A 26,313-nucleotide genomic window follows, 5' to 3' on the forward strand; every position below is an offset into this window, starting at 1 on the left:
ACATGGGTTCTGCAAACTGTTTAGTTTGTGTTGATGCTCCAAGCAGTAACACTGCCCCCTCATGGAAAGATGCCACGTTTGTCCCTTCAGGATAAGACCCCATGATGCAACAGGGCAAGTGAAGCTGGTGTTCCGCTATGCAGAGTGACATCATTATGTGGTGTCAGCTCTGGTACCATTTACTAACTTAGGACCAAGTTCTGTTAGACTGGTGAAGTCAACAAGGAAGACAACAACCTTTGGGCTATTTCTGAACAGCCAAAGAAATGTCAAATGCCACACATACGTTCTTGCATTAAATGGGTTCTCTCCTGTGTGTTAGTGGAAATGTTACCTAGTACCTATAGTATATACAGGGGTGCACATAACAGGTGCGCAGGTGCGCATGCGCACCCAAAATAAATAATGCGCACCACATCAGACGACGCGAGGCGCTTTTGCGTACCAACAGCTGGGACAGGAATTTCCAAGCATTTATTATTTAGCAAAACTAAAAAATAAAAGCCTGGAGATCGAGGCTAGGAATTTACTTCCTGAAGCCACACTCACACACTCATGGTAAAGCACGCGTCGGCCCCATGTACAGCATTAAGCAGTGCAGCACAGGGCACAACCTTGGGGGCTTCTCCTAACGGCGTGTGAGAAAATTAAAACGGCGAAAATCGCGGAATTTGGAAGCAGAGCGTCTGTCCGGGGCTTCAGTGCGGCTGCAGAGTTCATGTGCAGGGCTGGGCTGAAGCCGTGCTGCCCCCCCCCCCCCCGTTGACAAAACTGTCCGGTGGGCGCCGTGCTGCACCCCCCCCCCCCCCCGTTGACAAAACGGGACCATTTATTTGGCACCAACTCACATCTCCAGGTGCTCTTCTGAGTACTAGACCTAAAAGGTTATGTGCACCCCTGAGTATATACAGTATATAGTGTATATAATATGTTACATACAGAGTCATCGATGGCGTAGGTGTTGACGAGGTGAGCCAGCATGTTGCAGATCCACAGAGACAAGATGTCACCCAGTAGACGAGGAATCAACCCGCTGGAACAACAACATAACACCATAACATTAACACTTACATATTAACATTAAAGGACGACTTTGATGACTAGTATTTAAATTCTGCAGTCTTTTTTTATGTCCAAAGTATTTGTATTTATGTTCATAAAGCTAACATAAGTATAACTAAATGCATTTGAAATTAAATTAAAATGTAATACTTTTCAGGATTCCAATTCAAAAATAGCAAAAAAAAAATCTGGATTCCAAATCAAAAATAGCAAAAGTAGCAGATCTACAAGCTCAAAACGCGTCGCGCTGCGACGCGTTTTGAGCTTGTAGATCGGCTATTTTTGCTACTTTTGTGCGACAAAGAATGGCGAAGTAAGTACAGCATTCATTTAAGAAAAGTACGGAGGTGCCTGCCCGACAGTATACAGTAAGCAATGTGGCCCTCTGGAGTGAGTGTGGAAATATAGTGGCCCTCTCCATCATCAAAGTTGCATCACCCCTGTTCTACAGTCTATGAATTGAATACCAAGGCCCTCATTGGAAACAAGTCCGCAAGGACTTCCATGAACGGACCCGTTAGACAAAATATTATAAATGTTACTGTGCTGTTTTACATTGTTTGCCTAATAATATATATATTTTTGGGGCGGTGTAGCCGCCCCCTATAAGTGAGTTTTGGACACTGACCAATCCTGCACCGTGATTGGCCAATAGTCTACAACGCAGTCTACACCCCTAACCCTTCCACAGTCAATGTAAATCTATACTTTTGCAAAGTCAGCCAATCACATTACAGCTAGTGTCATCACCACTAGCTGTAATGTGATTGGCTGACTTTGCAAATTCAGGACTGTGATTGGCTAGCGAAACACATGACACGTGTGCAGCCCTATGAATAGCAGTATGGACTTAAAAAAAAAGTAATTTATCCTTTTTGTTAAGTGAGTCATGTTGTGATGACCACACACCGCCCACTTCACACTGGGTGTGATTTTTTTCATAGTGGGGAGGGCTTTCAGACTGAATAATGGAGTGAAACTAAATGAACATTCAGGCTGAGTGTCAGGCTAAGACACACGTACATCATCATCTGAAACTTACGCAAAGAATCCCAGGATCCCTTCTTCTCTGTAGACGGTTAGGATGGAATCAAACGCACCGCTGAGAAAAACACACAAAACAAAACCCTGATTTCACAGCCTTCAGCCAAGGCCAACACATTCAATGCAGTGGTTTTCAACCAGTGGTCCGGGGACCACCAGTGGTCCTTGAGGGAATTCCAGGGCGTCCCCAGCTAAATGATAGATAGGAACCAAATGGACCATTATGGGTCTGTAACTCTGAGAGTGTGCAAATGGAACCATTTGTACACTGTCAGAGTGACATTAACATTGATTTCATAATATAAATTGGGGTCCCAGAGATCATTAAATGGGGGTCTGTAGCCCTAATGCATGTCAAACTGGGGGTCCTTGAAATTAACTGCTAGAGCAGCGTAAAAGTCGTCTCTTATTGGGGGTCCCTGGCATATCGTTTCAAATGGGGGTCCCTGGGCTAACGTGTGTCAATTTGGGGGTCCTTGACGCAAAAAAGGTTGAAAACCACTGTTCTAATGGGTTCAAAAATGTGTTAAAATAGGCCGATCAAGGTTCAAGGTTCAACTTTATTAATGTCCCAAAAGGGCAAATAGGTTTACAGCAAGAGTTAGCAAAACATCTACAAGCTCTACAATGTTGTGAGCTTGTAGATCGGCTATTCTCGCTGGTTTTGACATTGTTTAAGCCATTCAATCCTGGAACTCATACTGTGGCATTTTTAGATTTCGTTGGCTATTCAAAAATAGCAGATCTACAAGCTCATAGCGCGGCACTCGGTGCCGCGCTATGAGCTTGTAGATCTGCTATGTTTGAAAAAATCTTGAATATAATTTGTAACATTTGTAACTCAAATCTTTGCTTCACGGGGGTCCCTGGCACAAAACATTTTGAGATGGGGGTCCGCGGGCCAAATACATATCTAAAAATGTTTTCTAAATCCTGACAGTATGCTGCTATATCAGTGGTGCTCCAACTTTTACATGTCAAGGACCACCAAAATGATATGTATTTGGTCGCGGACCCCCCATCTCGAAATATGTTGTTCCAGGGACCCCCATCTCGAAATATGTTGTTCCAGGGACCCCCAGAAGCACAGATCGCACAATGTTTACCACGATTTTAAAAGCTTGATGTTACAAGCTCATAGCGCGGCACTCAGTGCCATACGCTATGAGCTGCTATGTTCTGAATAGCCAAAGAAATCTTAAAAACACATGGATGCGTTCCTGGTCTTTATGGATTAAACATTTTAGATTTGTTGTTGTCGTGCTAAATGCCCAAACACCAGGTTGTAAATGTAAAAGGTGTTGGAAATATAATGATGTAAATATGACATTCATGTTAATCTCTTGGCAGCTGTTTTTATACAGATTATCTCATGAAGAACTAAAATAATCACCTGTATTTGGTTTCTCTTCCTATAAACTGGACCATACACCTCAATGTGATCACTGTGGATAGAAAAGAACAGTTAAACATAATTATTAATATAAACATAATGATAAAGTGTTCCATACACCTCAATGCAATCACTGTAAAGAATGAAAAAGTCAAACATAAATAACAATGATTGGTGCTGCTCTGCATTGTGTCTAACTAGAGATCTAGAGAGCTTTGTGGCCCTCACAGCTACGGTGCGGTGCACCAGTGATCCAACTGATATGGTCATATATGGAGATCTCTGTATCTGTCAGCCGTTTATGGCCATACTGTATATGCTGAGTGATGTGTCAGGGCCTGATGCCATGATGACACATTGAGGTTAGACAACAACAGTGTCCATATTTGGCCGTAGATGCATTGGAAAGCCCTTATATGGTTATGGCTGATCATGGTGACATGAGCTTGACCGTGTGGTTCGTCCGCCTGCCCATCCTCCCTTAAGGACTTTTTGATATAAGAAGATAAAGGAAATACATATGAACATATGAAATGAAATGTAAAAGCAAAAAGAAATACATCTTAAAGAAATGGTGGTCAGTGTTGTCAGGAGAACACTGTTCTGGTTACTTATGCAGCTCAGAGTGAAAAGATCAGCCGGCCAGGGTGACAGCTTGTGTTGGTAACCGGAACACTCGCCCCAAAACACACTCGCCCCCCAATTGTTGTCGCGGACCAGCGGTTCTTGTATTCTTGCATTTGTTTTACGGAGGATAAGGTTAGAGTTAACCATAGTTTACTGAGGTTACGTTTAGGAATAAGGTTAGGTTTAGACCTAGTATTACTGAGGTTAAGGTTAGGAATAAGGTTAGGTTTAGACATAGTATTACTGAGGTTAAGGATAGGAATAAGGTTAGGTTTAGACATAGTTTTACTGAGGTTACGTTTAGGAATAAGGTTAGGTTTAGACATAGTTTTACTGAGGTTACGTTTAGGAATAAGGTTAGGTTTAGACATAGTTTTACTGAGGTTAAGGTTAGGAATAAGGTTAGGTTTAGACGTAGTTTTACTGAGGTTATGTTTAGGAATAAGGTTAGGTTTAGACATAGTTTTACTGAGGTTACGTTTAGGATTAAGGTTAGGTTTAGACATAGTTTTACTGAGGTTAAGGTTAGGAATAAGGTTAGGTTTAGACATAGTTTTAATGAGGTTAAGGATAGGAATAAGGTTAGGTTTAGACATAGTTTTAATGAGGTTAAGGTTAGGAATAAGGTTAGGTTTAGACATAGTTTTAATGAGGTTAAGGATAGGAATAAGGTTAGGTTTAGACCTAGTATTACTGAGGTTAAGGTTAGGAATAAGGTTAGGTTTAGACATATTTTTAATGAGGTTAAGGATAGGAATAAGGTTAGGTTTAGACCTAGTATTACTGAGGTTAAGCTTAGGAATAAGGTTAGGTTTAGACATAGTTTTAATGATGTTAAGTTTAGGAATAAGGTTAGGTTTAGACATAGTTTTACTGAGGTTAAGGTTAGGAACACCAGGTGAATACCGCCAGATTTGCCCCGGGGCGACTGTGTTTTGGGGGGCGAGCGTTTTAGTATTCCATGCCCGCCGCCTACAGGCTACAATATGGGAAAAATTGGCAAACATTTTGTGATTTGTTTTATTACAAGTGGAGACACATGTAAAGGTGGAAAAGTAGATGGTTGCCCGGCCAGAGCCATGAGAGATTTTTGTAACAAGTTGGGAGAGGATTGGAGAACTGCTTGGCTCTGATGTAAATGTAGTAGTCTGCAGAAATACAGGCTGGCTGGAGAGGGCTTCAATAGAGCACCGCAGTCTGACGTAATTCACACATCCTACCTGGTTCGCGGTTTTCCACCCCCGTTCTGAATTCCCGTGTTTAATATCGCGTCAAATAAGAACTGTGTTCCAAAACTAAACAAATGACCACGGTGGTTTGACTCTTATGGATATGATGCATCAACTGACGGTGAGAAAACCATAATGTTACTTCCGCCGAATTAGTTACATTTTAGCCAGAAACAGACTGTATCAAATATAAGTGACTGACTATCATAAACGATACAGAACTTCCTCCCTGACAATATCACAGAGAGTTTGTTTATTTTTGGACCACAATTCTTATATGAGACGATTCTAAGATGACCCAATGTTATTCTCCATAGAGACATGACTTTACGAACCAGGGGATGAACGAGTGACGTCAATCTAGGACTTCAGTACTCTATTATGTAGCAAGATAAGGGAGCCTGAAGCATGTATGACCACAGAAACACTTTGGATGTCATGTCTAGAGGTTCTTACAGAGCACACACAGAGTGTTTATTGACACCTGCAACGTTTGAACCCACCAAAAAAAAAAAAAAAAAAAAAAAAGAGTTTAAAATGTTCGCTTTCAAAAATATATATTCAAATATTTGCAAAAATCTTCAAGATTTTACTAAAATAGCAGATCAAAAATTGTATATCTGCTATTTTTGAATAGCCAAAGTATAAAATAATGGTTAAAGTGGTTACACAGACACGTGTTCTGGGTTGTAATGGGTTAACTTTTAATTTTCAGGCTCGTTGAGAACTCTAGCTTGAAGGTAGACAAACTAGTCCGTCTCCCCGGTGTGGGTCATACTGATGTTGGGTCATTAGTACTATGACCCAAACCTGTGATGTGATAATAACGTTGCATAAAAGAAAGAATACAATTCTGATTCTGACAATGTACAGTCATATTCATAGTCATAGTCATATTCATACAGTCATATTCATAGTCATACAGTCATATTCATACAGTCATATTCATACAGTCATATTCATAGTCATATTCATACAGTCATATTCATACCATGGAAAGGGTGCGTGACGATGGTGGCACAGGAACGAGCGATCATCTCTTTGGTCGTCTGTTTGGACAGAAAAAACAAAGCAGGCAGGAGGTCAAAATGATACAATAAAACACAACGGATTAACACAGACATTATATTTGAGCTCTCAACAATCACATGAGGTTTCACTGGAGGAGCAGGAGACCAGGGGTCTTCAACGTTTTCAGGCCAAGGACCCCCTAGCTGAGAGAGAGATGAAGCAGGGACCCCCTCTATATTGTATATAAGTGTGTTTAGGATAAACTTTTGCTGCTCTTTGTTCCCTCTACACACCTATAACTCTTTGCCAAAAATAGCCGATCTACAAGCTCACAACGCCTCGCAGCGCGAGGCGTTGTGAGCTTGTAGATCGGCTATTTTTGGCTAAAGTTCTCCTCAGAAAAAGGATGCTAGGGTTCAAGTGGTTAAGGTGAAAAAGAAAATCATGTCAAACAAAGATTTGACGGACCCCCTGTAGTAACTCTGAGGACCCCCTAGGGGTCCCGGACCCCCTGTTGAAGAACCCTGGAGTAGACACTAGAACATCTGACAGCTATTCCTTCCATTTAAATAATACATTTAAAATAAATGTGCATTTTCCTACAGAGCAACGACTTCATGGAATGAGTCACGTGCATCTATAACACTTTTTATCCAGAAGTATGACAAGTCTATTCAAATGAAAGAGATCCTAATGAAGTCAAAGTCAAGTCTAAGTGTTTGGAGTCTCTCTACTCTTCCATTGAGACATGAGACATTTACGCCCTCTACTGGTGGACATGTAGTACTGCCTGAAGCTCATTGGAAGGATGATTTCATTTTGTAATTTTTGTCATTTTGTCAAGTGTACCACCAAGTGTAGAAACAGTAGAAAATCAGTAATTTTACCCAGTCTTACTGCATGCTCTCATGAGTGGATGCATGCATTATGGGCCTATTGTTATTATAATAAATGATATATATAGTCTCTCTCTCTCACGTATACAGTAGGTGTCCAGTGACTTTGACCAGTTTCACTTTCTAAACCTCTGCATCATGCACGTCACACACACACACACACACACACACAGAATGTGATGCGTTGTGTTGATACGACAAGTTTGTTCACACAGAGTCCTATCCACACATCCACCATTTAACTTCCACATGATCAAAACCATTGGGTTGGATGGCTCAGGGTTGAGGACAGAGTACGGCAACTTGCTATGGGCCTGGTCTACAAGATTCGACACAACATCGGGATCCCCCTGTATTTGTCAAAAAACTTCCAAAACAAACAAGGGCACAAACAAGGGAATGAACTCTTTCTCATGCTATGCAACAAAAATGTTGCATGCCCTACCAAAAGGAGTGAAGGAGTGTAAAACCCTACTCACTTTCAAAACTGCCCTAAAGATACACCTTCAGGAGGCTGCAATTCCAAACTGGCCCCTGTCTAAGTCTTAACCAAAATCAATCAATGAATTGGGCCGCATTCTGTTTGTGTGACATGCATGATGCAAAGTGAAGCTGGTCAAAGTCACTGGACACCTACTGTATGTGTGCACGAGGGAATAATGATGGTATACCGTCTGAAAAGACCTAGACTACAGCACTGTATGTCCAGTACTGTAGCCCCTTCCCATCTCCCCACTCAGACACAATCTGTCTATGTTTTTTTACACGGCTCGCATTAACACATTGAGTGCCAAAAACGGCTCTGGCCGTTTTTCATAATCCAACCATTGAGTGCGACCTTCACAGCACCAGGAGGAGATATCATTTTTCGAAGATTTAGACTCCCATCCACTTCCTGGTTAACGTATGACTTTAAAAGCCTGTATCTCAGCTCCTGTGTACTTTTTTTTTTCCTACTATGTATTTTTGACTATTTTCAACTGGCTGCAACTATGGAACGGATTACAGAATGTTTTTAATCTTTTTCCCCCCCGATTCTACGAGACCCCTGTGTGTGTAATGAGGGGATCACCGTGAGGACGGTGATCACGGAAAATAGTTTGTGACTACTTGAAAAAGTTTTTTTTTTAAAAACGCTGCCACTGGCTGTACCCTTTTTAACCCATTAAGACCTGGAACAGTGTCATTTTTAGATTTGAGCTAAAAAGCATTATTTTACACTTGTACGTATAACTAAAAATGTCTACGTTTAAACGACGAGGTAGAGCTGCTAGTAAAACAACAGAAACCGCCAGGTCAGGAAGGTTATTGTGGCCTCCTGGTGGCGCTATAACAGGCCAATGTGATAAGGGTGGCATTTCTTCCTCGGCCTAGTGAGAATGTGCGTGCAAGTTTTCACGGAATGATGATCTGAGGCATTTTGTTCAAAACGGACCAATCCTGCAAACTTTGGAAGCCAACCTTAGCCAATCAGGATGGAATATGAAATATCGGACAGATCCGTCTAGATCACATGACTATAGAGATACTGTGTACTGATTTGCGTGATGTTTGGATAAAAGCTGTAGGAGTAAATGTGTTTTGCACAAATCTGCCTTCTGGTGGCGCTATAACAGGCCCATGGTGAAAGATTTGGGGCAGAGGTTCTGAATTGGCATCCAGGGAGTGTGTGTGCACAGTTTGGCAGAGATTAGCTGCTAACACACGGATGGACGGACAGACGGGGGGTAAAACATACTCTCTCTCCATGCCTTTCGGCCTGGTGGAGACAATGACACAAGGAACACAAAGCCAGCGGTGTGTCAAGATGTTCAGATACACATTCTAAAGTCTGTTTGCTCTGGTGGCAATGAACCAAATGGACACACTATGTTTTAAGTATCTGTGTCATTTTAAGATGTCTTTGGCAACTCAAAAATAGCAGATCTACAAGCTCATAGCACGGCTTGTAGATCTGCTATTTTTGAAAGAAATATTGAAAATTTGTGCAAATCTTTGAATATACATAATATTTTTAAAGCGAACATTTGTAACTCAAATATTTGCTTCTGAGTGGGTCTATGAGCTTGTAGATCTGCTATTTCTGAATAGCCAAATTATTAGATAATGGTAGGAGATAGTGGTTAAAATCTAAAATGACAGACGTGTTCCAGGTCTTAATGGGTTAACCCATTGAGACCTGAAGCCGATTCTACATGTCTCCTAAATCTCAACAGTTTTCTGAAAAACGTATGTTTCTATATCAGTGGTGCTCAATCTTTTTCATGTCAAGGACCCCCAACATTATATGTATTTAGCCGCGGACCCCCATCAAAATATTTTGTTCCAGGGACCCCCCCAGAAGCAAAGATTTGAGTTAAAAATGTTCGCTTTAAAAATATATATATTTTAAAGATTTGCACACGTTTTCACGATTTTTCAAAAATAGCAGATCTACAAGCTCGTAGCGCGGCACTCGGTGCCACGCTACGAGCTTGTAGATCTGCTATTTTTGAATAGCCCAAAGTGTAAAATAATGCTTTTTAGCTCAAATCTAAAAATGACACAGTTCCAGGTCTTAATGGGTTAACACACATTTTCTCTTCTGGGGGTCGCACCTGGCACAATGGGGGTCCGCGGCCAAATGCATATCAATTTAGGGGTCCTTGACACGAAATAGTAGAGAACCACTGATTTAGTCAGAATTTGTAGAATCTAATTAAAAATGTCCCCCAAAAATGTATGAAAACGTTAATACAAAACAACCTCTAAAAGACATTCTAAGATCCTGCTATAATTTGCTCCAGCAGTATTTTATGGCTCCATATGTTTTAGTTTGACTCTTACTTTTACTTCCAGTTTTTATTGCATTGTGTAAATGATGCTGAAAGCCTGTGTTTACCTCATTGACCACGTGGAGCAGAGATCCATCCTCTGGTTTCTGATCTCCTGTTACCTGAAATGAAAAAAACAAAGTAGGCCTGTCACAATTATCATACAATTCTAATCGCAAATTATTTTTGCATAAACGTCACAGTCGTTTCCATGTTGAAAAAAATGCACACATTTTCAAACATAAAAAAAATACAGAAATAGCCGATCTACAAGCTCACGTGTCACAAAGTGACATTTATTTTGACATGTATACAATTATAAAATACTAGAGGTCGTAGGGGCTCTAGTTATTTTGGGGTACCAAAATCGTGGGATAAAAATGTCCAATCTGCCCTGTGCAATTTTATTATGATTATGAAGCCTAGAAGGTAAACAGAAATGTAAATTGTATTTCATGTTCAACACCAAACACACAATAACATATTTAACCGCAATTATTTGAGTGACAATTAATTGTCAACTTAAATGTGTAATGGTGACAGTCTTATACGCAAGAGTAGAACTAAATGTTGTTGCAGCTTCTGCAGACATTGCAGCAGTAGAAAAAAGAAAATCACACCCAGAGTGAAGAGAGTGGTGCCTTTGAAAGTGTAACTGGTTGCATCCTTGTGTTGCAATCAGCAACAATATGTTGTCACGACTCACGTGACACGTGACAACATATTGTCACCTGTCACGTGAAGCGTGACAATCAGCCGTGCTCAAACATAAGGACGGACATACGGACGGACGGACGGACGGACACACGGACAAAGTCAAATGTAGGAGTGGTTGGCACCACTCAAAAAGTATAATCACCAACAAAATAATCAATACTTACAACCCTAGTGGTTTCCATGTCTTAATAACTTGTAGAAAGGCTACAATGTTACCATATGGAGTTATGACTACAATGTTACCATATGGAGTTATGACTACAATGTTACCATATGGAGTTATGACTACAATGTTACCATATGGAGTTATGACTACAATGTTACCATATGGAGTTATGACTACAATGTTACCATATGGAGTTATGACTACAATGTTACCATATGGAGTTATGGCTACAATGTTACCATATGGAGTTATGACTACAATGTTACCATATGGAGTTATGGCTACAATGTTACCATATGGAGTTATGGCTACAATGTTACCATATGGAGTTATGACTACAATGTTACCATATGGAGTTATGGCTACAATGTTACCATATGGAGTTATGACTACAATGTTACCATATGGAGATATGACTACAATGTTACCATATGGAGTTATGACTACAATGTTACCATATGGAGTTATGACTACAATGTTACCATATGGAGTTATGACTACAATGTTACCATATGGAGTTATGACTACAATGTTACCATATGGAGTTATGACTACAATGTTACCATATGGAGTTATGACTACAATGTTACCATACAGATATACTGGGTGAAACAACCAGTAACAAAGTAATAACTTGCAGGTTCTGAAACTGCATTCAAACAGGAACAAGATGGTTTCACTTACATTAATGTCTCCATCTTGGCATTTCTGTAAAAGAACATTAATATGTATTAATAGCATTAGAACATGTAAGAGAACATAGTACATAACATCAGAACATTAATCTTCATTCATAGCATTAGACCATGCAAGAGAACGCTATGAGCTTGTAGATCTGCTGTTTTTGAAGAATCTTCAAAAACGTGTGCAAATCTATGAATATATATATTTTTAAAGGATTTTTTTTTTACTCAAATCTTGTGCTTCTGGGCGGGGGGGGGGGGGGGGTCCCTGGAACAAAACGGGGGTCAAATACACATCTAAAAATGTTTTCTAAATCCTAACAGTATGTTGCTATATCAACCGTGTTGTTTAGCTACGATGGGGGGATCCATCGTACTGGAGATAAATAACCTGTGACTGGTTGAAAAGGTTAGATAAATGAAAAATGCCTGGCAGTGGGTGATTCATTTACTCTGGCAGTGAATGAGTTAATGGATTTGAATGGATTTAGTTTGTAATAATGGATTAGTTCTATTGACTGTTGCTCTCCTAATATGTTCTGTATGTCCTGGCTGACCCAGAGGCTGCATTTAAACAGCCTGTCTGTACAGTCCTCTCCTTTATCAGTACAGATAACATTCCTGTTCAAACGGTCACATGCAAACTAACCTCCTCACTGTGTGTTCATCTCATTTACATAATGACCTCACTGTGCGTTCATCTCATTTACATACTGACACATTCAGGGCCGGACTGGCCATTTGTGTGGCTAGTGGGCCGCTGGGCCACCCCATGTGATTTTTTTTTTTTGCTCCCGTTTTAGGATTATTACGGTCATTCCTGGGTCGCATGGCCCAATTATTAGTTACGTTAACGTTTTGGGCTGGACGTTTGGGCTGAAACTGCCCCCCCCCCCCCCCCCCCGTTGACAATCAATCAACGTAAGTGGATGGAAGATATGCTGGCACGGATGTACCCTATTTTAATAAACCTCTGGCACACGATGTGTTAAAGTGCAGCTACAAATTAGTAAAAATAATAATGTAATAATAATGTAAATTGTACAGTAAGAATATAAAACAGTAATGCAACATCAATTCAAAATATGACTGTAAAACATATACATATTACGTGATGAATTACATGGTATCAGAATGGCACAGACTGTCATCCTGCCCGATACCAGTATGTTAGGGAGTGTAAGCAGCTTTTACCATACTGGTATTTTACCATACTGGTATGGGTTATCAGAACAACTGTAGCCGGTGGATGTGGTGATAAAGGACGTACCTGCAGAACTCTGCTGTGGACGATGGTCCCGATGGTCCCGGCACACAGTCTGGGAGCCAGGCCATTGAACAGGCCGGCCTTACCGTCCACCTTGGCAATGTGTTTGGCTGGAACACAACAACAACACAACAACACAACAACACACAGTCAGAGCTGGCCTACACATCACTGTTATATCAATATAAACTTTGATTGAATATTTTATTAGGCAAAAAACTGTAAAACAGCAGAGTTACATTTAAAATACTTTGTCTAAAAGGTCCGTTCATAAAAGTCCTTGCGGTCTTGTTTCCAACGAGGTCCTTGAGTGCTGCGCTATGAGCTTGTAGATCTGCTATTTTTGAAACATGGTGAAAATCTGTTCAAATCTTTGAATGTGTGTTGTTTTAAAGCGAACACTTTTAACTCAAATCTTTGCTTCTGGGGGGTCCCTGGAACAAAATCTTTTGAGGTAGGGGTCCGTGGCCAAATACATATAATTGTGGGGGTCCTTGACATGGAAAACGTTTGAGCACCACTGATAAAGATACATACGTTTTTCAGAATACTGTTGGGATTTAGGAGACATTTGTAGATTCGGCTTCAGGTCTTAATTTGTTAATAATACCAACTGGTATTGTGTTTCAGATCTTTCTTATCATTGATTAGTCACCTTTACAACGAGGTACAGCTTGTAAGGATCGGGCATTCGTGGAATGAGCAACACGGCTAAACGTGTGGGTAGCGCCCACCCAAAGATTTACCAAAATACCCCAATAAGTTTCTGTTGGTAATCACTCTCGTTTTGAGTGACATGCCAGCACACACCTGCTGGCATGGTCCTTCTGGCCGATCCACACGGTCACGACTTTTCTTTGTTCTGGCCCCACAGTGGTGGAAATTGTGGAATGAACTTCCCACTGATGTCAGGACAGCAGAGTCACTGATGTCAGGACAGCAGAGTCACTGATGACGGGACAGCAGAGTCACTGATGTCGGGACAGCAGAGTCACTGATGTCAGGACAGCAGAGTCACTGATGTCAGGACAGCAGAGTCACTGCCCATCTTTCGCCGCATCCTTCGAAAAATCATATCTCCTTGGTCTTTGGGTCAAATTGAAAAAAAAAAAAAAAATTATATTTTTTCAATTTTTTCAATAGAACGCGTTTATGCGTGATTGACGGCCAAGTGCGCTATTTAATAGATCGCATTTATGCGTGATTGGCAGGAATTGAGTTAATGCTTCTGGTGATTAGTAGTTTCGTTCCCTACCTATGTTGAATACACTTATTGTAAGTCGCTTTGGATAAAAGCGTCTGCTAAATGACTGTAATGTAATGTAATGTAATGTAATGTAATGTAATGTAATGTAATGTGACTGGCACCTGAACATGGGTTTTGCAACTTTGTTGAGTTAGTGTTGATGCGCCAAGCAGCAACACTGCCACCTCATGGAAAGATTCCACGTTTGTCCCTTCAGGAGCCGTGCAATAGAATAAGTGGAAGCTGGTGTTCCGTTATGCAGAGTGACAGCATTATTTGGTGTGTCAGCCAGAGAAAAATAAACTGTTGCTATTTATTTGTAGAATCCCCCAGAAGCAAGGATTTGAGTTAAAAATGTTCGCTTAAAAATATATATATATTCAAAAAAAAATCAAGATTTCTCAACAACAACAAAAAAAACCTTTTTTCAATAGCTAAATAAAATAAAACTAGAAAATGTGCTCCTCGGAGCACAAGTCTCCGCCAGCAGACTTGTGTTAGGAATGTTGGGAATGTTCTAATTCTTATGTTCTAATTCTTACAAAAAATAGAACATGTTACTGTGTCATAGTAACATGACACAAGTGTCCTATCCGTCCTGTCTGTATAAGTGTCCTATCCGTCCTGTCTGTGTAAGTGTCCTATCCGTCCTGTCTGTATAAGTGTCCTATCCGTCCTGTCTGTGTAAGTGTCCTATCCGTCCTGTCTGTATAAGTGTCCTATCCGTCCTGTCTGTGTAAGTGTCCTATCCGTCCTGTCTGTGTAAGTGTCCTATCCGTCCTGTCTGTATAAGTGTCCTATCCGTCCTGTCTGTATAAGTGTCCTATCCGTCCTGTCTGTGTAAGTGTCCTATCCGTCCTGTCTGTATAAGTGTCCTATCCGTCCTGTCTGTATAAGTGTCCTATCCGTCCTGTCTGTATAAGTGTCCTATCCGTCCTGTCTGTGTAAGTGTCCTATCCGTCTGTATAAGTGTCCTATCCGTCCTGTCTGTATAAGTGTCCTATCCGTCCTGTCTGTGTAAGTGTCCTATCCGTCTGTATAAGTGTCCTATCCGTCCTGTCTGTGTAAGTGTCCTATCCATCCTGTCTGTATAAGTGTCCTATCCGTCCTGTCTGTATAAGTGTCCTATCCGTCCTGTCTGTGTAAGTGTCCTATCCGTCCTGTCTGTGTAAGTGTCCTATCCGTCCTGTCTGTGTAAGTGTCCTATCCGTCCTGTCTGTGTAAGTGTCCTATCCGTCCTGTCTGTATAAGTGTCCTATCCGTCCTGTCTGTATAAGTGTCCTATCCGTCCTGTCTGTGTAAGTGTCCTATCCGTCCTGTCTGTGTAAGTGGCCTATCCGTCCTGTCTGTGTAAGTGTCCTATCCGTCCTGTCTGTGTAAGTGTCCTATCCGTCCTGTCTGTATAAGTGTCCTATCCGTCCTGTCTGTGTAAGTGTCCTATCTGTCCTGTCTGTGTAAGTGTCCTATCCATCCTGTCTGTGTAAGTGTCCTATCCGTCCTGTCTGTGTAAGTGTCCTATCCGTTTGTCAGAAAGGCGACATGTAACCACTAAATATTAGCTTGGCTGATGGCACTGATGTCACTTCGGAACGCGCACCGCGGCGCTCCGAAGTGACACATCTATTTATAGGCCGCTATACGTCATGCGTCTCACTAGCCAATCAGAGCACACTCTTTCAACGTATTGTCACGTGTCACGTGAGGCTTGACCAATGTTAGCTTGGCCGAGGGGGGGGGGGGGGGGGGGGAGTGAAAACATAGTCTCCTGGCGGAGACAATGACACAGATGCGTTCCAGGATTGAATGAGTTAACTCCATTCCAGTAGGCCCAGGAGGCTGTATTGTTAATCATCTGTTCTGTGTCATAAAGTCATTACAGTGACGCGGGGCTGACCGGGTCGGTTCAGGACAGACATGCTATGTTTGTTTATTTATGGCCCACATTTAGTCGAAAGGTCAAGATCACAGCGCAGGCTGAGCCATTTTGTGGTGCCGCAGATCGAAAGCCCATTCATTTTTTTATTTATTTTTTAGCTTGTAGATCTGCTATTTTTGAAACATCGTGATTTTTTTTGCAAATAATTGAATATATATATATATATATATTTTTTTTTTTAAAGTGAACATAAACTCAAATCTTTGCTTCTGGGGGGTCCCTGGAACAACATATTTTGAGATGGGGGGTCCATGGCCAAATACATATCATTTTGGGGGTCCTTGACATGAAAGAAGTTTGAGAACCACTGATATTATAGCAACATACGTTTTTTTTTTCAAAAAACTGTTAGGATTCATAAGACATTTGTAGAATCCCCCAGAAGCAAAGATTTGAATTAAAAATGTTCGCTTTAAAAAATATAAATATATATTTGTATTCAAAAGATTTGTACAAACTTTCACTATTTTTCTACAAAAATAGGCAAAAATACATCTAAAATACATCCAAAAAAGATGCGTTCTCGGATTGAATGGCTTAACACATTGGGTGCCAGAATTTTATAATAACAGATTACGTTCGGTGCCATAAATCTCACCGCTGAGCTGTGCGGCGCTGTTTAAGCTGTAGACTCCACGACGTGCATTCCATGTGAAACAAAGCATGCGTACGTTTTGCACGATGGTCCTGGCTAACGCCTGGAACGATAACATCTTTTACCGCGGGTCACAATGGCGGAGCGATCGCACATACAAAATGAGTCGTTTTCCTCAACGGAAAAAGTTTGGGAGTTATAGGGGTTTTAGAGAAGGAGATAGAACGGAAGCGGATGTGAGCCATGTTTTTTGGCACGGTGATCTATAAGCAGGGGTGCACATAACTTTTTTGGTCTGGTGCTCAGAAGAGCACCTGGGTATGTCACTTGGTGCTCATTTTGCCGCGACACGTCTCGCAGGATGGATAAAAGAGGGATACATGGATAACTTATAGCAAAAAAACATTTATTCATAAATAAAGATGAATTAACAAATTATGGTGTGTGTTAGTCTGTAGAATCCGTAGTGTAGGTGAATGGATGTGTGCAAAGTATGGTGTGTGTGAGGGTGTTGGATGCAAAACAAAAGAAACAAATGCAAAATCAAATGACTGCTCTTTAAGCATGAAAGTCTGTTCTTTAAACACTCTTAAATCAACTGACATCTCTTTAAGCATAGAATGTCTTCTGTTTAAACACACTGAAATCAACTGACATCTCTTTAAGCATAGAATGTCTTCTGTTTAAACACACTGAAATCAACTGACATCTCTTTAAGCATAGAATGTCTTCTGTTTAAACACACTGAAATCACATCAGACATCACATCTCTTTAACCACTGTAAACACTGAAATGAACTGGCTGCTCTTTGAGCTCAGTTTTCTTGATGCTACAACCTAAGCATTTATTCTACAAGCTGGACATCATCATTCATCACTGCTCTCTTGACTGCTGTCATCACTATCCTCAATTTCAACCACTGTAGATTTAGGCCTACTCCTCTCCCCCTGGTTGAGCCTGCGATCAGCTGTTTTCCACAAGGCAACAGCTGGCTTTGGGTCAAAAGTCTCAGTTGTCAGCTTAGACAGGTGGATGTGCATCAGGGATGAGAGGCGAGAGTCTGACAGGCAGGATCTGTACTTGTTTTTTATTATATTGAGGTGTGAAAATCCTCTCTCACAAGCAGCACTGCTCAAGGGCAGTGTAAGAGACAACACAAGGACTTTCAGAATGTTGGGGTAAATATCTGGATTGCTTGTCTTCACTATGTTCAGCAAGTCATACACAGAGGAGGCTGCTAAACGTTTTGCTGATTGCTTTAAACGCATCCATTCTCTTAGAGTGGAGTCTCTGTCAACAGAAATGCTGCCCTCATAATTCTGAAGGATGCTACTAAGTGTTGTGTTGCCAAAACTGTGGATGTCTTTCATTTCCTGAGGCCAAGTTGAAGGATCAAAAATGAGAAATTGATCACATGACTTGAGGGATTCATATCTGGTTTCAAACTCCTGAATTAAACCTCTCAGTACATTAATCTTGTCCCTGTCAGCATCAGCATTTGAAACAGTCTCTGTCCTGTATTTGCCATCACTGTCAAGCAGAAGTGTCAACTGTCCAATAGCTACCATGAGCTCATCTTTGCATTCACCAATAGTCAACTTATCTTGCTGGAACTTAAGGGAGAGGAATTGTAAGATCTTCCCAGTATCAAGCATGTGTGCTAGGACACAGTGAAAACGCTCTGTGCAGACATGTTTTAGGTCACTGTCATCACTTGTAGCCAGTTGAATTTTAATGGCAGGCAATAATCTCCATATTTTCAAGAGAGTCTCTTGTCTCCATGCAGACCATCTAATGTTGTGAAACTTTCCTAGTTTCACACAGGCAATGCCATTCTCATCACATAGTTTCTGTAGTTGTGCTGTTCTTTTTGCACCCCCCTTCTGCAAATAAAAGCTTAGCAACCTGACGACGGAACGATTAAAAGACTCACAGTATGGTACCATGCGATCAGCTGACTTGGCGCAGTTCTCCAGGGTGTGGGCTGTACACAGAACGTGCACAAGGGAATCCCCGATGACCACCTTCTGACGTAATTTAGGGATGACGCCGTTGTATACACCCACGTTGACAGCTGCTCCATCTGTGCAGACCGAGACCAACTTCGTCTGCCACTCGTCCGCTAATCCACATTCATCGAATAGTTGCACAAGTCCATCCACTATGTCCTGTGCTGATCGCTTTACCCCCAGATTAATTAATCCAAGGAAATCTGAGCTAAAGTCTCCATTGCTAGACACCGAAACAATGTACACAATTTCCTGCTCCGTTTTGTTGATGTCTTCGGATCCGTCAATGAGCAGACCCCAAAATTCAGCTATTTTTAATTTTTCAAACAGTTCCGAGCTGATTGTCTGTGCAATGGTCTGCATGAGGCGGGACCCCCCTTCTCGTGAATGATAGGCACTGCCGACATTAACTCCAAGCCTCTTGAATAGTGCAATGTCCTCTTCAAATGAACGCATAGGACGTGCATGTTTCGCTTTGTGGAAGGCCAACAGAAATATATTAGACAGTGCTTGACGTTGCTCTTCATTAATGTTGTCCTGCCACTTGTCAAGAGGGCGACTCCGATCCTGGCTGCTCCTGTTATCAATTGTTTTCACTACGTTGATGTGCTCTTTGCTTTTCTCATGCTTCTCAAAGGGTGGGTGACTGAAATTCTTTGTCCCTGTATAAAACGGGCTGCTTTTATCCGCCAGGTTGGGAATCTCACGGCATATTTTGCACCACATCATGGTGCGTTTATCATCGGTTTGGAGCCAGCCGACATCCTCCAGCCACTTTTCCGCAAACCAACGTTTTTTTTCGGGTGGGGGTCCAGTCTGGCGTTTCTTTGGAGGTGGTGAAACACCAAAATAATGACTTAATGGGGCTTGCTTCTTAGACATGTTGACGAGTGCCTGTACCGTAGCCAGCAGCTTGTTGTTGTGTGCGACAGGCTGTGAGGCTACGAGGCCTCGCTACTCACAGCACACGGTCGCGTACACTGCAGCATGTGTTCCCCCCGCCTCCGCCTCCTCCCCATGGGTGTGTATTGTGTATGGGCGTGCATCGCGGTGCAATGCATGTGTGAGTGTGACTTCAGGAAGTAAATTCCTAGCCTCGATCTCCAGGCTTTTATTTTTTAGTTTTGCTAAAAAATAAAAGCTTGGAAATTCCTGGGATTCCTGTCCCAGCTGTTGGTGCGCAAAAGCGCCTCGCGTCGCCTGATGTGGTGCGCATTTTTTTTTTTGGGTGCGCATGCGCACCTGCGCACCAGTTATGTGCACCCCTGTCTATAAGGCCCTTCCTTCTCAGAATCACCGTGCTCCAGCCCCTCCCGTGGAAAAAAACAAAACAAACAAAAGAGACTGAAAACACAGTTCAGACCGTGTTTGGAACCCGATGTGTTAATTGCTGTAAAAACTATTGTTTTTTTCTTTTTCTTTTCACACTCACCGTAGGCGAACAGTCCAGGTAGCTGGTACACCTGTCTGCCAAACAGGTTCCTACCCAGAGAGGGAGGTAGAGGCTCATGTCCCACCTGGAGACACAGAAACAACACAAATACATGATTTAATACATTAAAACACAACATATACATCCTTTAACCCATTGAGACCTGAAGCCGATTCTACATGTCTCCTAAATCTCAACATTATTCTGAAAAACGTATGTTTCTATATCAGTGGTGCTCAATCTTTTTCATGTCAAGGACCCCCAAAATTATATGTATTTGGCCGCGGACCCCCATCAAAATATTTTGTTCCAGGGACCCCCCCAGAAGCAAAATTTGAGTTAAAAATGTTCGCTTTAAACAAAATATATTCAAAGATTTGCACACATTTTCACGATTTAAAAAAAAAAGCAGATCTACAAGCTCATAGCGCGGCATATATCTGCTATTTTTGAATAGCCCAAAGTGTAAAATAATGCTTTTTAGCTCAAATCTAAAAATGACACAGTTCCAGGTCTTAATGGGTTAACACATTAAAACACAACATATACATCCTTTAAAGGGCAAAATGACTTTTTTTCCTATGGATGAGTCACCCCATGGAGACGTGAATTCATGGATATTGTTTAGTTTTTTTTTGTCTCATTCCTAAGACAATAATGTGATGACCGACAGCGGTTCCGGTAGGAGACACAAAGAGTCTCCTTTGTGTCTCCTACCGGAACCGCTGCCTACCGGGTGCCGCACTATGAGCTATATTTATTTATGAATAGTCAAAGAAATCTAAAATGACACATATCTGTTCCTGGATTGAATGAGTTAAAGTGTCCTTGAGCAAGACGTCCGCCCGCCAAAGCCTATGTTTATAAACGGTGCATTTCTATGGAGCCTTAATCACAAAGCACTACAAAGTGCATCACATTCTCACACACAAAAGATCACAAAGCTCACAAAGTCATATGTCACACAGTGCGACGCAACTGAGCTTGTAGATCTGCTATATTCACTACAACTAACTAAACATTATTCCTCATTTTCTTCTCAACTTGGTTATGGCTAGCAAGATTGTGGGGGTACAATTTAGCTGTCTGAGTCATATATATATGACCAGCAGGTGCTTAAGAAAGCATCTTCTATTATGGCAGACAGCTCTCAGCCCCTAAATTCTGAATATAAATTCTTGCCTTCCGGCCAAAGGTTAAAGACCCCTGCAGCTAAAAACAATAGGTACAAATTCTTATTTGTACCTACTTCCATTCGTGCCATCAATAATAGCAGCAGGAGGAGGTAGCTATGAGTAGCTATTATTATCTGGATCTTGTGATTATGTCTATGTGTGTCTTGTGTATGTATGTTTACTGTGTGTTGGAGTTTCTTACTATCTGCTGTAACATAAATTGCCCAGTGTGGGACATAATAAACTTGAACTTGAAGCAGGCTTTGCATGATGGGTAATGTAGTGAGACACTGTGTTGGCATGATGGGTAATGTAGTTTGACACTGTGTTGTTGCGCGCGCGCGCGCGCGCGCGCGCACGCACGCACGCACGCACGCACACACACACACACACACACACACACACACACACACACACACACACACACACACACACACACACACACACACACACACACACACACACACACACACACACACACACACACACACACACACACACACACACACACACACACACACACACACACTCAAATTCTTTACTTAAGTAAAAGTACCAATACTGCAATATAGAAATACTCTGTTACAAGTAAAAGTCCAGAATTTAAAGTTTACTGTTTACTGAATGTGTGTGTGTGTGTGTGTGTGTGTGTGTGTGTGTGTGTGTGTGTGTGTGTGTGTGTGTGTGTGTGTGTGTGTGTGTGTGTGAATGTGTATGAATGTGTGAATGTAATGCACAACCTATGTAAAGCGGCAAGCGCTTTTGCACCATTTACAGATTTAATCATTTTATACTTTTTAAAAAACCCTGTTAAAATAGCAGAAATAGCTGATCTACAAGCTATATGAGTGACTGACGTATCGTCAACAATACAGAACCTCCCTGACAATATCTACAGATATATCTATATCCTACTATAATTCTAGTAAGGTACGTAGTGGTGAGTAGGTGAAGATACCCGGTTCTCCTCAGTGGCTGGACCAATTGCTCTGATTTTGCACACAGCCATTGACCATTACCATCTGAACGTAACTGTGAAGCCTGTTTTTCAATTTCACCAAAACTCAGCTTCTTATTAGCGTGTTTGTGTCAAACACTGTCGCCATGGTTATGGGGCTGCCCAGCTATGGGACGAACTGCCTCCCGGGTTGCCAGATCATGTGCGCATATCCCCCCACGGATGCGTCGACCAGGTATGGTCTAGTATAATTTAAACGATACAGAGCCACCTCTCTGACAATATCTATAATATAAAGCATTGGTTCTCAGAGTGGGGTCCGGGGACCCCCAGGGGTACTTGAGGGGGTTCCAGGGGGTCCCCAGCTAAATGATGGACAGGAATCAAATGGACCCTTATGGGCCTGTAACTCTGAGAGTGTACAAATGGAACCAAATGGACCCGTTAGGGTCCATTTGGTTCCATTTGTACACTCTCAGAGTTAAATTAACATTGATTTTACAACATAAATTGGGGTCCCAGCGGTATAAATGCCATTAAATGGGGGTCCGTAGCCCTAATGCATGTCAAACTGGGGGTCCTTGAAATTAAAATGGTTGAGAATCACTGATAAGAGAGCCGTAAAAACCCTCTCTTATCGGGGGTGTGTAAGTGTAAAATTTGGGGGTCCTTGACATGAAAAAAGTTTGAGAACCACTGATATAAACCATACAGAGCCACCTCTCTGACAACAGCGCCGTGACAGTTTGTTTATTGGACCACAATTCTTATGTAACGGCCGGGACTCGAACCGGGGTCTCCCGCGCGGAAAGCCAACATCTTAACCACTAAGCCAAAGGGAATTCCCTATCGCTCGGGGGGGGAGATATTAGATGTTCAGGCCATCAGGCTGAGGTAGTGAACCACTCCGTTACACTTCTACCAGACCATTCTAACATGACCCAATGTGATTCTCCATATAGTCAGGGGATATTAGCAGAATATTTTCCAATCTTGGAATAAATTCCTTACCAAAAAAAATCTTCACCAATGTGTTTGCAAAGGTGTCTAGTAACACATCTCACAAAGACTGACATTCAGTATCCCTAGGAGAATTTTTGACAGCTCCTTAAAGTTGGGGTACCCACCATAACCTTGGTTAAAAAAAAATCCCCAAAAAAATCCAAATTTAATTCTGTTTTAAGTAGCATGTGAGGTGTCAAACTAGGGTGTTTTTATGATTCTGAATCCATTGCAATCATTTGTTTTGCACCAAAACCACTCCTTGGGCTAAAAACGGCCATAGCCAAGCCATGTATACTTTTTGTGTAAAAAGCCCATTGAGATTGGGCCGTTTTTAGCCCAAGGAGTGGTTTTGGTGCAAAATAAAATGGTTGAGAATCACTGCTAGAGAGCCGTAAAAATCTTCTCTTATGGGGGTCCCTGGCTTATCTTTTCAAATGGGGGTCCGCGGGCTAATAAGTGTCAATTTGGGGGTCCTTGACATGAAAAAGTTTGAGAACCACTGCTTTAGAGGAGCTTGTATAGTAAAGTATTCTTCCATGTACTGTTACCATGTCTTTATAAATAAACTATTCAATCAATCAATCAATCAATCAATCGATAAGTACAGTACTTGAGTAAATGTACCTAGTTACTTAGTTCAAAGGTGAATATAATGAGAAATACAGGTATGGTCACAATAATAACAACAACAAGAATAACAATAATAATAATAATAAAAACAATAAATATCAATGTCATTCAGCTGAATGTCAACTATACCTACAATGACATTTAATGACGTCAAACCCTGTCACGTGATCGATTAATTTGATCGATTTACAACAAGTACACAACAACGGAAGTGATCAGAAACACACACACACACACACACACACACACACACACACACACACACACACACACACACACACACACACACACACACACACAGCTAGCTTAGCTTAATTAGCACGTTAGCCTAGCTTAAAGCTAACGCTCCAGGCTATAGCAGCCAGAACCATGACCATCCATCCATGGGACCGACCGCTGCTAGCTTGTTGTGGCCGGGCTCTGAGCCTCTCTGCCCGGCGTGACTCGGCCCTGTGGCACCGCTAAAGTGTAGCCCCTACGGAACCTCTCCCTCCGCTGTGTAGCTCAGAGATGAGGTTCCTCGTTTCTCTCTGCCGTTTGAGCAGGACGTTGTCGCACATTTTACACTTTTACATGTTTCTGACCCCTTTCTGCACATCCTATCCACAAAGTAAAGCTTTTCCGACATTCTCTCAGATGTTTTAAGTTCTAGCGCTCCATAAAATCTATCCAACGAGTTGAAGTATTTAATTCGCTTCTGTCCTCAGCCGCTTCCATGTTTTTAAGACATTGCGCAAGAGTTGCGCCCCGTAGAGATAACATTACTGACTCCCCTACTGGTCAAATGTTGAATTGCATCTTCTAATGCAAAAATATTATGGAAGCGGCTGAGGACAGAGGCGAATTAAATACTTTCTTTAACTCGTTGGATAGATTTTATGGTGCGCTAGAACTTAAAACACCTGAGAGAATGTCGGAAAAGCTTTACTTTTAGGATACGATGTGCAGAAAGGGGTCAGAAACATGTAAAAGTGTAAAATGTGCGACAACGTCCTGCTCAAACGGCAGAGGGAAACGAGGAACCTCATCTCTGAGCTACACAGCGGAGGGAGAGGTTCCGTGTGTGTGTGTGTGTGTGTGTGTGTGTGTGTGTGTGTGTAGGGGGTCCGCGCGGTGGGGTGGGGGTCCCTACCTGCACCAGGACCTTGATGTACATGAGGGGGTGAGAGAGGACGGTGAGGCCGGAGCCCAGGAGAACCTGACCACACGTGTCCGCCATGACGATCTACACACTCTGAACTACACACACACTACACACTGTGACCTACACACACACTCTGCTGTGTGACGTCATCAACCACAGCGCGTCAAAATACATCACTTCCGGCGGAAGATCTCTTCAGAATAAGAGTACACTCATGCCAAGGACCCCTAAATTGATAAACACTTGGGCGCGTACCCCCATCTGAAAATGTTTTGTGCCAGGGGCCCCCTAAAGAAGCAAAGATTTGAGTTTAAAAAATGTACGGAATGTATTGTAAATATATTCAAAGATTTGCACACATTTTCAAGATTTTTCCAAAAATAGCAGATCTACAGCGCGGCACTCAGTGCCGCGCTATGAGCTTGTAGATCTGCTATTTTTGAATAGCCAAAACTAAGTGGTTAAAATGATTGTGACGCTATGTTAACTCATTTTGCTACCCCCCCCCCCCCCCCCCCCCCAAGGACCCCTGGGGGTCCCCGGACCACTGGTTGAGAACCAATGCTCTAGACTATAAAGAAGCCATTGAAACCATGATTGAAACACAATTCATTCGCACATTACAACTATAACCTGATTAGCAACATGAATATTACAAAGACATACAAAATAATCATAATTCTTTTGTTCTTATTTTGAACGCAGCCAGAGATATTTTATTTTGATAGCTCAAGAACCGGATGTCCTGTAGTTGATGACGGAACCCATTCTAGACGGAACCCTAGAATAAAAAAGAAGGATGGATTACAGGGGCGTGTCCCAGCGTAGTACCGGGGTATTGCACATGCGCAGTGTTATCACGGAGTGTTCCAGCAGAGGCGCTACATTAAAACCCCCAGGATCCCTTCTCAGTCGGTCGAGGTGTGTGTTTGTTGTTCTCTCCACTCAGCACCTAAACAGCTGGAGGTTTGTAATTCTAATACACAAGTGGACTAAATGACTTACATAGTTACAAAGAACAACAACAAAGTGACATAAACCCCCATATCCAAGTTATTAATATGCATATCTATTGTGTTTATGTCCCTACTGTTTATTATTGCTTTCATTGTTGTTGACCCACTGTTTGACTGAATTAAAGTTTTGATATAATTCATGCAGGTCTCCGTGGCTACTGAAGTGACACAAAACAAACACTACCGTTTAAGGGTCACACGCTGCCATCTACTGAGCCTTTTTGTATGTTCAGGCAGGATTTTACTGCGCATGTGCAA

At 41.8% G+C, this 26,313-nt stretch overlaps 1 protein-coding gene across 2 annotated transcripts in view; it reads right to left on the bottom strand.

The window, feature by feature from the left end:
* The window catches only part of mtch2 (mitochondrial carrier homolog 2), a 29,231-nt gene extending 4,070 nt beyond the window's left edge, over positions 1-25,161 (bottom strand). The window contains exons 1-9 of one of the 2 annotated variants that reach the window (XM_084057214.1): positions 25,028-25,161; positions 20,128-20,212; positions 12,912-13,018; positions 11,643-11,666; positions 10,144-10,197; positions 6,347-6,404; positions 3,500-3,551; positions 2,105-2,164; positions 940-1,033 (exon numbers count right to left, since the gene is read on the bottom strand). In XM_084057214.1, coding sequence (XP_083913340.1) covers positions 940-1,033; positions 2,105-2,164; positions 3,500-3,551; positions 6,347-6,404; positions 10,144-10,197; positions 11,643-11,666; positions 12,912-13,018; positions 20,128-20,212; positions 25,028-25,114 — 621 coding nt within the window. In that variant the 5' untranslated portion in view covers positions 25,115-25,161. The remainder of the gene's footprint in view (positions 1-939; positions 1,034-2,104; positions 2,165-3,499; positions 3,552-6,346; positions 6,405-10,143; positions 10,198-11,642; positions 11,667-12,911; positions 13,019-20,127; positions 20,213-25,027) is intronic. The other variant, XM_084057215.1, reaches the window with a different exon arrangement.
* Positions 25,162-26,313: the final 1,152 nt, after the last annotated feature.

The sequence above is a fragment of the Gymnoscopelus microlampas genome (genome assembly GCF_963454915.1).
Source record: "Gymnoscopelus microlampas genome assembly, chromosome: 1".
NCBI classification, from domain to species: Eukaryota; Metazoa; Chordata; class Actinopteri; order Myctophiformes; family Myctophidae; genus Gymnoscopelus; species Gymnoscopelus microlampas.